Here is a 13,894-nt window from a genome sequence, read left to right as displayed (position 1 = left end):
AAGTGGAAACGATCGATTCATATCGGCGCCGTCATTAAGATACGCCTTTATTTTGAAATTTCTGTGTCACCGTTTCCGTCCACTTTTTCCATTTAAAAAGTCTGGAACCACGGATAAATAATATTTCCGCTGAAGAGTTCAGCAATAAAATTGTCTCATCATATTTTAGTTGCTTTTTTGTGAGTTGATATAAATGTAACTGATTGTGTTAAATGGGCATATGATATCATCTCATATCGATCGCAGGCCACTGTATCAAATCGAATCGAAATCGTATCGTGGTAGAATTTGTGATATCAGCAAATATTGCATCATTGTCCAAAGAATCAATATGATATTGTACCATGATGAAACTCGCGATTTACACCCCTGGTCGACACCTGAGTTAAAAACATTCTCCGTTTCACCCTTCCTGTCCGATCCTCGTGGTGACCTGACTACCTTCCTCTAATGCTGCATGTGCTGCTGCTGCTGCTGCCTAGCAACCAAGCAAAACAGTCATCATCAGCATTCACACTGTGAGTCTGACAGTGCAGGTTTACAGATGCAGTAAAGACACATCAGTTTGTTTTGATTCTTTCATGTTTGAGAAAAATATTTTTAAAAGTAATTCGTAAATAAAACAAAAAAATGCTCTATCTATATTTATAAGACTATCTGGATGTTGTAGTGGGAACGCCAGACTCCATGTTACCTTCCCTGAGCACTGCAGGTACTATCAATGGAAATGTCTTACTATTACCTTTTCTATTCCTTTTATTGCTTTTGCGAAAATGTCGTTCTATTTACCGTTTTATTTATTTTTTCTTTAAATGTTGCTGCGCTTTACACACGAAGCGCTGCAGGAGTTGGTTTTGTTTCGTCAGAATCTCGCCTCTCCTTATTTTCTCATTGTCTGTATTCGTCGATGTGTGTCAGAAAAACAAAACACAAGGCGTGAGAGAGAAAATGAAACCGAGGCAGGTGAGAAAGACATGAGTGAGATACTGAGAGAGCGAGCAGTGTGTGTGTGCGCATGCGAGAGAGAAACGACAGTGTTTTTCCAGATGACAGCAGTGTGGAGGCAGTGTGCGTTTTGTCATTTATCATTTGGAGAGCTTGCTTGTTAGAGCGCACACATCTTAATAGTCACTCTGAACCGCGAGGGCCTAGGAGAGGAGGCGTTTTATTTGCCCGTCAAAACTACAAACGCATGCAGCGTACAGTATAATGTGACAGTGTACAGACAGATATACAGTGCTAACAACACATTTAGGACTCTCACACACACACAGGCACACACACACAAACAGATATGAAAACATTTTTCAGTGAACAAAAACAAAAGACATACACAATTTGCACACATGAAACACAGAAACAACATCTGGTACAGCTGTGGAAACACAGCCACAGACACAAGTAATCTGGATTATTTCATGGATTCCACGATGGCTGACGTTACAAATGTTTGTGTATCTGTCAACAGCTGATTCTGGGCGCTACGAGACACCCGAAATTGCCAAGTGGACGCATATCAAAAAAGGGTTTCTCAATTTGAAATTTTTTTCAACACATTTAAATAGATAAACACATGAGGATTAAATATTACAATATTTGACACTATTTTTTATTAATGCTGGCATCCATTAAAGATGGACAGAAAATGATACGTGCACATACCAACAAGTCCTCCGATATGACTGCACCCTCTAGAACGACGATCTTACGGCCTATCAGCAGGAGGACATCATTTGTCAGTATCCTCAAAAACTCTTACAAAATAGAAAATGTATCATTTGAATGATGTGACAATGCTCGAACATAACAAATGCATTCAACAGACAGCATCCTCCACATGCTCAGTCACCAGCACATGATTGCTGTAATGACCAGTAGTGGAATTTTGTTCTTTTAATGTCTTTCAAATTGATTCATTAATGAAACACATTCCTGAATCCATAAGTTAAGTCACTGAACACAAGCTAAACAATCAAGCACCAAGTGACTACTTTCAAACCAGTCCTGAAGGTGTCTTTTCTTGCCTAATAACACATTTTCCTGAATCCACACAGAGCTGTTGAACACAGAACACAACGCAACACATCACTGAGGTGCAGGGAAGGTTTTTTGATACAGTGGTGCAACAACACAGCGGCCTGGATAGGAAAGAGAGAGACAGTCGAGGACGTGGCATTTCACCTTTTGTAACGCAGCATGGTATTTCACTGAATGAAAGCATAGACACTGCTAATGGTGCTTCTTTGTATTCAGTTTTTAAATGAGAAGAATGGAGATTCTTGTGAATACATAGATGTTTCGCATTGAAAGAGAAGGACAAAAAGAATGATGGAAAGAAAGTGACACCCAATGACCAGATAGATTGATGAAAAAATGTAATTATGCTGCCACACGTGGATGGAAACTAACACACACAGCAGAATGGTCCTGTGGAAAGATGTGAATGGCGCTGAGGAAGGGAAACAGGACCATTTTAATGAAGTTATGGCAGCCATTATGTTGTCAAGAGCCCTTTGCCGCCGTGACCGTGGCGTCGGCGGCTTCCTCGCTGCGTGGGAGTGCATAGCAATGCGTTTCTGAAGGGAACGACCTTGTTTATTGGCTTGATTGAAAGCAGTGCAGAAAAAAGGCTGTTTCCTTTCTCACCGGACTGTTATTTTCTTGCCTAATAAAAGAGGAAAAACTGGAAAAAAAACATGAAGTCTTGGCTATTTTGCTTGAGCTTAAACTTATTTTCACATTCACATTTTACACACGGTAAAACTAAATATTATGTGAATGATGGCATTGATTAATTGATTAACAAATACTCGCTTTCCACAATATCAATCGATGGCAACTACAGCATGGTTAAGGTTAGAGAACGATCTTGGGATTGTTCAGAAATCACCCACTCACTATCTAGGGAGTCTTATCGGTCAAGTGGAAAAATACTTTTGACACCACACGGGTCATTTTTTTCCCCTCAAGCGCAATGCATGATGGTATATAATGCTTAGGTAGTGATCATCGGTTGTACACTACTCTCAACGATGTATAGTGGTATACTTTAAGTCAACTATCTAGTATATAATAAATCTCACTATATATTCGGACAGAACTAAAAAATGGCAAACTCACTATATGGTCTACTACATAGTGGGAAGAAAGTGATTTTGGACACAGCCTTGGTTATGGTTAAAAGTGCAACATGTAATATCTATGTCATAAACATAAACAAATTACCAAAAATTAGCAAGAGGATGTGACGAAATATTATTTTTAACCTGACGTCAAAGTCAAAGGCTGTTCGACCCAGTACGTTGCCAGTGTAGTAACACCAAGACCGCCCCATTGCTACAAGCTCCCTGTCTGCGGAGACTCGAGTCAGCTTAGGGTCCCTAGATGCATGGCTAACTGAGCTAACCAGCTACAGAAAAGAGTACTGGCGAGCAGCAGTTAGCAGTTCCTCTGGTGATATCCTGCCCCCTATTTGTTTGGAGTGACCCTCGACAGGTTGCCAATTCTTACATACTGCACCTTAAATTCACTAACAATCTCCTGCATGACTGATTTTTTTGGATGTTTTAAAAGCTCCTCGTCACTCTTTCTTACTTTCTGCCTGGATACATAAAGTGCACACTACTTCCTGCACTGCAGCAGATCGTGAGGTTCAAAATCGTTCAATATGAACAAAATTCAATATGCTGCTGTTTGTCCTGTTTTTACCAATTACGAGTGCTGGTCTCAACTAATAATGTTCATAATCAATTATTTCTTAGTGTGCTCTTTGTGACACCAGAGAAGATTGATTAACACATAAGGTGCAGTACAACACAGAAGAACCTGCTGCCAGTCACTGTAGTCTCAACCATGTAATGCTGCTAATGCATGAAGACGATCAGTCTATCATTCAAGATCAGTCCAGAGGACTTCATGTTTAAACCTCTTTATTTGTTTACAGTAAGTCAGCATCAAATTAAAACACACCAGCACTAAAAGGCAACACAGCACCAAGATAAACACATGAATATAATTCAACTCACGTTCCTCTTGAAAAAGATATTCTCTCTGTTTGTAGGAAATATAATTTACAGGGAGGAAATCGATACAAACTACGTTCTGCAGTGTTCCACATATCATCAATCTTCATGCTCATTTTTCAGTGTTTTTGTGTTTGTAATTTTAGATGAAATAGCTTTTCAAAATAAACCACCAACTGTTTTTAGAGGGACGATCTGTTACCACATATGGCGGCATAAAGGCATCAAATCTGCTGTCCACGCAGCCACAAGCCTTTTCTGTTTTCTTTTACTTTTCATACTATAACTGATGGCCCAACAATCTGCTGATTGGAAATTAAGGGGAAAAAAATCTGATTTATAATTTTGAAGTTTCTGAAGTCTAACCAAACATAATGTGTCTTGAGCTCCCCTGACTGAGCTAACAAAGGCCATTGTTGTAAACCTAAGCAGTCCTATTTAAGCCCTCCATTAAAAATGTAGGAGACAGGTCATAAAACATGCTGTGCCACAAGTTCACTGTTCACTGAGCATTGGGAAGGTGAAGGTCTGAGGAGGGAAAGGCCTCCCTGGATTCAATCTGGTTTTAACAGTATTTTCACATTCGGCCGGGAGGTGCTGGAGGAGGTGAAACGGTTCAAGCTCTCATGATGGTTTTCCCCTCAGGGGACACCCGTGTAAAGTTCAGGGTTACAAGGGACATGTCACTCCATTCAAATGCTCTCCGGCTATAAATAGAACAAGGTCAAACCTCTCTGGTCCAAAAGTGGAATACGATGTAAATGTATATGTGTAAATGACAACAAACTGTGTGTAATAACAAATGCATTTGTTTTTAAGAATGTCCACGTGTGGAGAATGTAATGAATTTTCTCACTACTATCAAACTGTCAGGCTTTCTAAACATCCCGGTGCACCATAATACTTTGATACTGCCAAAACCTACCAGAAGGTTTGTTCTTCCCATTATTGAAGAAGCTACCCACCTCCCTCAACCTCCAACCCGCTGCACGAAGACAGTTGCACTCCTGGTCAGACAGGACACAAGCTGAACCCACAACGCAAATGTCAAAGTAACTTAAAAAGGTACACATAGAGAAAATTACTGCAAAGTGTTTCCTATCAGTAACACTGTGATGCAAGTTTGGATACAACTACAAGCTATTTTCTAGCTTTAAAACAAAGCTGGTCAGTCTTTGCTCCATCCCTCACAGGTGTCACACGCTTTAGACAGTGACTGAGTGAATGAGACACAAGCAGCTGAGATGAGATCTCTGGGGATCTCACCCTGACTGGTGTCACGGTTCATGATAGATGAGCAGCTCCGCGATGCAGCAGGATCTCAGCACTGAGCTGCTGCTTCTTCGCAGCACGCCGTATGTATGGGAGCAGCAACTCCCCGTCCAGTCTGGGGTTGCAGCGATATACCGTCTTCAGGTATACCATGGCATGAAAATTGTTGATTATCATACCGTTTACTTTTGTTTATCTACTACGTTTTATCAGAAATAACCAAGTGCTGTGCCGATAGCAGGATATGAAGTACAATCCTGCAAAGACAGAGCGGTGGCAGAGAGTGCGGTACAGCGGTGGAAGAGAGGGCCATCGTTGAGGAACTCCACTACCCTGCACCTGTACAGTACTACCGGTTGCAAGGTTTGGTATGCCAGGATCATAATGCTGGAAATCAAATCACATGCATTCATGTGGAGAAGCACTGAGAACTATGTCTGGTTGTACGGTTGTCTCTTTTCAGTTATCATGTTCACATCCTGCTGGTTGAGGACGGCTCAGGTGCATCCTGCTCCGAGCCGAGCATCCGTACTGTTGTACAACGCAGGAAGACAGTTAATTCTTGCTAATTACATTTGATTGGGGAAACCCCTGCAGAGAATCCAATTAAAAACAAGGCCTTGAAAGTAGCTTTTCACCTCCCACTGAGCTCTATGTGTGTGTGTGTGCGCTCAAGCGTCCACACGTCGCGTGTGTAGGAAGAAGTGATTAATAGCACAAATAAATAATAGTGTTCAAGCTCGAGAAGAGCTCACACACAAACACACACGGATGTCGTAGCACACACGGGCTACGAGTCGAAAATTGAAAACTCACCGAAACACATTAAAGCTCTTGTTACCGTCAAATGCAGACTATATGTAACGCCTGCTTTTATTTTGAGGCTGCTCCCACATCGAAATAATTCACAGGCAACAGTTGATAAAGGTTTTTTCAAACAGCTCAGGGATAACACACGGAAAAAACAGAGGAGTCACTGAATGAAGAAAAGTGAGAAAACAGCGGCTAGTCTGGACACGTTTCGAGCTTGACTAGAGAGAAGGCAGGAAGTGACTTGACGTACACATCATTACATATATCATGCCACCATATATCCCTTCTATAATTAATTGGTCCTGTAGTTATTATTTGACTTGTTAAAGTAAGTGGGTAATGCTCGAAGTCCTGCATGCAAACACTACATTTGGTAAAAACTGCTCATAGTTTTTATTGCTGCACACACTGTGTGTTACAACACACATTAAAACTTCACATCATTGCACCCACGGGTCCATTTAAAAACCATGATTACAAACTACTCCTCTCTTGAATGTAACTGTTTTTAGCTGTGTTATGTTGTTATCTGTTTGATAACAAACAGATAACAACATAACAATGCATTACAATTAGTGAATTGAATATATATTAATTACATAATATATACATAATAACTCTAAATGTAACACAGGCTTTCTTTCCTCACTTTTCTGTGTTGAGATAACTGTATATATGCAACACCAAACTGAACGAATGTTTCTTCTATCAACATACTCAATAAATGTCAATAAATAAAGTATCTGGCAAGGTGCAACATATGGATATGGATTTACGTATCAGTAAAATGTTCACTGACCTCGTATATTTGTTTTCTGCCAGAACAACAGGCTGTCACTCACAATTGGTCCCAATTAATCGATTACTTGTTTGTTAGTTGGATTGTGCGTCCTATACACGGCGGCTGTGTCCTCGCTGCAGTGGCCAAGGGTTCGTATCCCACCTGTGGCCCTTTGCTGCATGTCAGCCCTCCATCCAATCCTGTTTCCTGTTATCTCTCTAAGCTGTCTCATCAAAAAAATGCCACAAATAAGTAAATAAAAAACTGATTTATTGCTTTCTCTATTATATGTTGGAAAAGAGCAGAAATAATTCTCCATCATAATTTCCCAGAGTTTGACTGACATATTCACATTGCGTGATTAAGCAAACCAGGTGTCCAAAACCCTCATTTATGCGCTCCTTTGTCATAGAAGACAAAGAAAACCAGCAAATGTTCACATTTGAGGAGCTGGCAATTATGTTTGTCACCACAGAGTAATTAAGAAAACAAATTTGCAGCATAAAAAACATACTTTATACAAGACAAAGTAGAAAACAGTTTAAAACAGAATTAATATGTTTGCAGTTTTCAATTTACTCCCACATTTTTTCCACTTTAATGAGAAAAGACGTGACTTTTCGACATTGATTTTGGCAATATCTGTCAATGCCTAGGTTGCGTTTTTTGATAAACAGATGATTTGCATATCCCACATGCCAGCTCACACCAACACCGACACACACACACACACAGACGCACGCGCACACACACACGAACACACAGTCAGGATATAAACTGTGGATGCTCGCCACTCATACAGGCAGCACCTGTCAGCTGGTGTTCTGGGACAGCCAAGGGCTTGTTTGTTTGTTTCTCTCTCTCTCTCTCTCTCTCTGTAAATGTGTGTGTGTGTGTGTGTGTGTGTGTGTGTGTGTGTGTGTGTGTGTGTGTGTGTGTGTGTGTGTGTGTGTGTGTGTGTGTGTGCGCATGTGTATACCTCTATCCAAGGTCTCTCTCTTTTCCCTCAGCACCCCCACACCTCTCCAACTGCTGTTACTTCCTTCACTCCATCCCGCCTCTCTGTCTGTCTCACTTCATACCGACCATCATACCACCATCCATTAGATCTCTCTCTCACACACTCTCTTTTCTCTGCACCTGTGACTGAAAAACAGACCCGCTCAGTCTTTCTCTGCCTTCCTGCTCATTACAGCCCCCAGGCAGCCACTCCATCACAGAGAAAAGGCAGAGATAAGCTACAAGAGTACACCTGTGCCTGGTATGAATGCCAAATCCAGAGTCAGTGACAGCCAATTCCAGGCCAAATAATGGAATCAGCGAACCTCAGCTTCAGACAAATCAACCTGACAGCTTTATCTCACACTCCCAATTTCAAAGCACGTTACAAACCTCATTATCAAATGAGAAAAGCAATCAGTAAAAAAAAAGAATGGGAGAAAAATGTTGAGACTGCCACAATGGCGCTCGCGAGGGATTACGTTTACAAAGCTCATTTACAGATGGAACAGGTGGGAGAAAACAAGAAACATATTTTCATTTAAACAGCAAAGTGCTGCCAAGTCTTATCTGACAAAGGGAATATAAATATCTTATATCAACAACTGCACACGGCACTAATATGCCGTCTATGAGCAACAACTGCTCAGCTAATTGTGTGGAAATATAATCAGATCAAAATATGATTTATTTGAATTGCCAAATCTCACGAGCGAAGGCCCGAAATGAGCGTGTAGGTCGACAATATCAATGAATAAAGACCCAGTGGAAGCTCTCTTAGAAGACAAGAAAGGCAAACAAAAACAGAAACAACCCACATGAAGAAAACTTTGCAGACGGTGCAGGCGTAATAAGAGCCGAAGGGCGAAAGTTGTAATCACAAAAAAGCAATTATAAAATCTGAACAGAGCGTGAATTTATTTGTTTTTTACTCAATAAACATCAGGAGAAGACGACAACAGAGAAGAGAGATGAATCAGCTTGAGGTTACGAGCTACGAGCTACGAGTTACGAGTTACGAGTATTTCTCTCTGTTTGTTATGGATTACTGTCAACTAAACTAGGAGCCCACAGTTTAATATGTCAACCATAAACCACATGCATGCAGCTAGAAGAATGTCCCATTGGACCCAAAGCCCATTTGTCCAACAGCTTGTTGTCCTAAAAAGTGTAAAGTTATGTACATACATTGGTGATAACGGATATCAGATATTTTCAGAACAACTGGCCAGCAATAGGGGTTTGTTTAAGGAATAACAGGTCGATGGGCTTTCGGTCCAATGGGAAATTTTTCATTCAAAGCATAAAATGCACCAACAATTTACCATTAAAAAAAAACAGAACTGAATATAAGGTAAACAAATATTTAAAAAGCAGTTTGACATTTTTGAATACAGTCCTGCACACTTCGTTGCCTAGAGTAAGTGTGTGGTCCACTTATTTATCTTAGAAGTTGGAGCTGGGAAGTTAAAACCACATTCCAGTTCAACAAGTCGCAAACCAATTCTAGCCAGGTTAGCCGTTGTTAGCAATACCAGGTGATAACACTTTACGGGTATTTTGTGCATACAAACACAAAAACAACATGCCCACAGTTCGAGTTTGGACAGGACTGTGTGTGAGACTGATTTAATGAGCCACAAATAAGACAGAAGTGCTAATAAACAATGTACTCTACAGTTGGACAGAGCAGCCATCTTGGATTCTGAGGTCGGGGTTGGGGAGGACTTCACAGGACATTCCAGTTGAAATTGCTGACTGGGAATTCTATCAACACCTGTAACAAATGTTTGTTTTTTTAAACTATCAATACCTGTCTTACGTCTTTACATTAAATACAAAGCAACAGTCAGCTGCTGGTTAGCTTAGCTCGGACTGGAAACAGGGCAAACAGCTACCGTAGCATCGCTCGCTATAAAATTAATCAAATCCAGCTGGCAGCACTTCTTTAAGGTCACTAATTAACATGTTACGTCTAGTTTGTTTGTTCAATCTGTACAGCCAAAGTGTAAGAACAACAAGTTGTGATCTTCATGCTTAGCTAAGCTAACTGTAGCTTCATATTACCAGTCATAGTTACATTGGATAGTGGGAAATGATGTTGATCTTCTCATCTAACTCTGGGCAAAAAGGCAAATAAGTGTTAACCCGAATTCTCAGACAATACCTTCAAAGATAAATATAGCGTGGTATTATTTTGGCCTGCGTTGTATCAGGATGAGTCGATCTGAGGGATCAGAGATCAGCGGTCGAAGCTAATCTGGTTAATGTGAAATAAAGACAGTCGGAGTTATTTCCTCCTGCCTGAGCTTCATTATCGGTGAGTATACATGACAGAGAGCAGCGGAGAGGGATGATGTGTAGTGTGTGTAGTGTGTGTGTGTGTGTGCGTGTGTGTGTGTGTGTGTGTGTGTGTGTGTGTGTGTGTGTGTGTGTGTGTGTGTGTGTGTGAGATAACGTTTGTGTCCACTATGTAATTATAGATTTAGTAAACCTGAGGCTTAGTGTGACTCAATCAACCTCTGATTTGTTGGGTGGATGGATACTGATGATAATGAGATATGTCTGCTCAGGTGTGTGTGTGTGTGTGTGCGTGTGTGTGTGTGTGCTCAGGTGTGTGCGTGTGTGCGTGCGTGTGTGTGTTTGTAGGTGCTGCTTGTGTACAGGGGAACCATTCAATCACACTACATAGTGTTCCACCTTTTCCCCCCAAGACATGTATGACAAGTGTTTGTGTCACTGGCATAATATACAATATAAATGTATATACAGTTCAGTGTGTGTGTGTGTGTGTGTGTGTGTGTGTGTGTGTGGTTGTGTGTGGTTGTGTGTGCACTGTATAATGCCACTGCTGGTTCATTAAAAAGCTTTTCGCTGATGAAGGCAGTTCATACCAAGCTAAAAAAAAAAAACAAGCCGAGACTCTTTACAATCCCACGGTGCATTTACAGCACAGTGATGATGTATGGATTTCTTTGCTCAACACACAAAGAGCATTATGGTATTTGTATCTATAGTAAGACAGATTGTTGCACACAGATAAAGCACTGAATAAATAGCTGCCAACAATAGCGCTACGAAAAATGGAACCTACAAAACTGGAAAACATACAATTTACATACAGGTTGTCTCCAACCTGTCTCTCTCAAAGCTCTTTAATCAATCAGGTCATTTTAACTTGTGTGTTAGTTTAAGGTGTGCGTTTCTGCAGACGTTACGTGTGTGACTGCATGAATCTCGGCTAATAGCTCCGCTGTGAGTCTATACGGTTGAAATACCACAGTGTAAATCGTTGACGTTAAATCCATTTTATGGCGGGGGCTGACCCGGAAAAACAAAATTATGGCAACACTTGCTCTCCCGCTAATTGGAATAAGACTGGAGATGCATTTATTTACTGAATATAAAATCGTACCCTCCGGCCTCCAAGCTTCAATCCAGGTCTCAGCTCCCCGATTAATTACGCTAATCGATGATGTGCAAATCCTCCGTTATCGGACAGGCAGCACATACAGCTATAACAACAAATAGAACGAGCGCTTGGACAAACAAATCTAGCAAATAAGTGATTGGAAGTGGCGATTAAGCATGATAGAAAGTGATCGAAATATAAAAGTCTCATTTCAAGCTCGCTCATGCAGATTAAAAAAGGGTTATGTGACTGATAAATTATAATGAGCTATAATTGGAGTTTACAGCACCGAACAGAAGCAGGGTAACTGTTTAAAAAAGGCCCCAGAGCCCAAACATATTGTACTCAAAGCATGAGACACAAGGGAAAACACGCTTTGTTTCTATTTGAATTCAGTTTGAACAGAAACATTTATCAAAGTCAACACAGGGCTGGGAAATATCGCCAAAACACTAAAATCTTGATTGAAACATGATGTTTTTTGTGATTTCATGAGAAAGACTGCTGATCAAGGGCAATAAAAGACTGACAACACCTGCGAGGCTGTAGTAAGCATATAAATCATGTTGCCCTGTACAGCTGTAGATGTTAGTGCTTCAACTACAGCACTGATATTCACTTTACAGGCAGCAAAGTCTTCTAACATCTGCTCAGGCCATTTTTGTCTCAACAAGACACCAGCCTGATATCTGCAGACTGCTCCCTAGCTAGCGTTCACTTGTTACATGGCAGGGACAGACTGAATTAAGCACCAGAGAGGAGACCTTGTCACAAAACACAACATGAGAGCACAGATCAGTGTTTTTTCAGTTTGTCACTCATGGTGGTGAAAGTGGAAATGACAATGTGACATTATTACTCACCGAGGCCGGGCGGGTTCTCAGGGCACGGCGGCGGCGGTTTGGGGGCTGGCGTCTGATTGGTCTCGGGCTGCAAACTCGGCACCACCTGCTCGCCTGTAGCCGCGTAGCTGGCTAACGTTGCGTTGGGCCTGGAGAGATTGTAGTAGTAAAAATGATGTCCGTTCCCTGCTGCTCCGCTGACGTTATTCCTGGATCCATTGCGCCCGTTGTTGAAACGGCTGAAGAGGTCGAAGCGCTGCGAGTAGACGTCGAAGTACAGGATCATCATGATGAGGAAGTGGAGCAGGCAGAGCAGCAGGACGCCTTTACAGATGCGCTCCAGAGTCCGGCCCAACATCAGCCGGGTCATGGCCGAGGAAGATGACCGTCCTGCGACGGCCACCCACGACAACGCTGACGCCGCTACAGGCATGCGCTCATCCTGACGGCCATGTTAGCAATATCAGCTACTATTAGATCTCTGATAAGGACATGTGGTTAGCTGACAGCGGACTATCTGACTTCTGCAGGGGTCATGGGGTCATTGATGAGGATAGAGAGGCAGCTACACCTAAAGAATGAGTTGCCAGCTTGTTTCTGGTGCGTACACAAGTTCCCTGCATGACAAAAGTACTAAGATGTTTTAATCAGCCTCAATCCCTGGATGAATGAACCTTGATCTCATGTACTCACTGAAGATATAGCAAAAAAGTACAGATGATAAGGTCAGTGTAATCTAAGACATAAGGCCCCGATTTCAGATGAAACTTTGCTGATAGACGTGATCATATGCGAGTCATTATCCCAAGGTCAAGGTGCTGCTGCGGCCATGTGGTATCCCAACGCCAGTCCAACTAGTTCAAGGACTAACGCTTAGATCTTCCAATTAGCACGTGATCCCAGTGATGGAAGCTGCCGACAAACATTCATGAGTGTAGGGTAGATGGACAGCTGATGCCTCAGTCAAGATGTCTCTACATCAGGAACTTCTCTGGCACCTGAAGGGAAATAAAAGACAAAAGTGTTTTAATTTATCAGATGTTAAACTTTAACGATGGCTCTGTGCTATCGTTTTGACCGCTGTGCTATTAATCATAGCTGTGCATTTTCACTCAATACAGTGGCTTGCTGCATTACTCGCTGGATAAAATCAAACCAAGCATCATTGATCTTTCCCTGGCAATTTAAGACTATTCAGTGACCTTGCTCTTATTTGATATACCTGGTTGAATAGGGGTGAAATAAATTTAAACGTTCACTCTCAGTTGGAAGAGAAGCAAACATGAGACAGAAACAGGATCAACAATAAACGCATCTACAGGCGCAAACAAACGAAAAAGGTTTGACCGCGGCTGTTCAGCCAAATTGACACGCCAAGTCAATTTTCCAGTCAAGTGGTTTAAAAAGCATTTATGATGGAATGAGACGGCAAGTGGGAATACACAATGCAGTGAACATACAAGCAAAGGAGAGACCGAGGGGGGGGCACTTAGAGTTTTCCCACAGGCGATGCTTATTGTAGGTTTATGGCTTTTCCAATCAATGAGAGAAAAGGAGGAGATGAGGTTCAAGTAGACGATAAAAACAACACCAGGCCTTCTGATGAAAAAACAACAGAGTCAGAGAAAGAATGAGAGGCTGGCAATTGGAAAAGGGGTGGATATCTTAAATCTAGTGGCAGCAGAGTTTTTCCAGCCGTACTCAACATCACAGACCTCCCCTGGGAAAATTCCTCAAATCTTAGATTTTCAAA

The 13,894-nt window shown here is 41.6% G+C and overlaps 1 protein-coding gene across 1 annotated transcript in view; it reads right to left on the bottom strand.

Moving 5' to 3' along the window:
* b4galt2 (UDP-Gal:betaGlcNAc beta 1,4- galactosyltransferase, polypeptide 2) overlaps window positions 1-13,894 on the bottom strand; it is a 173,527-nt gene that overhangs the window by 136,048 nt on the left and 23,585 nt on the right. The window contains exon 2 of the mRNA XM_084369625.1: window positions 12,163-13,139. Within this exon, the coding sequence (XP_084225751.1) occupies window positions 12,163-12,574 (412 nt within the window). The 5' untranslated portion in view covers window positions 12,575-13,139. The remainder of the gene's footprint in view (window positions 1-12,162; window positions 13,140-13,894) is intronic.

This window comes from Pagrus pagrus (genome assembly GCF_965226575.1).
Source record: "Pagrus pagrus genome assembly, chromosome: 12".
Taxonomy (NCBI): Eukaryota; Metazoa; Chordata; class Actinopteri; order Spariformes; family Sparidae; genus Pagrus; species Pagrus pagrus.
This window is presented reverse-complemented; position numbering and strand designations above follow the sequence as displayed.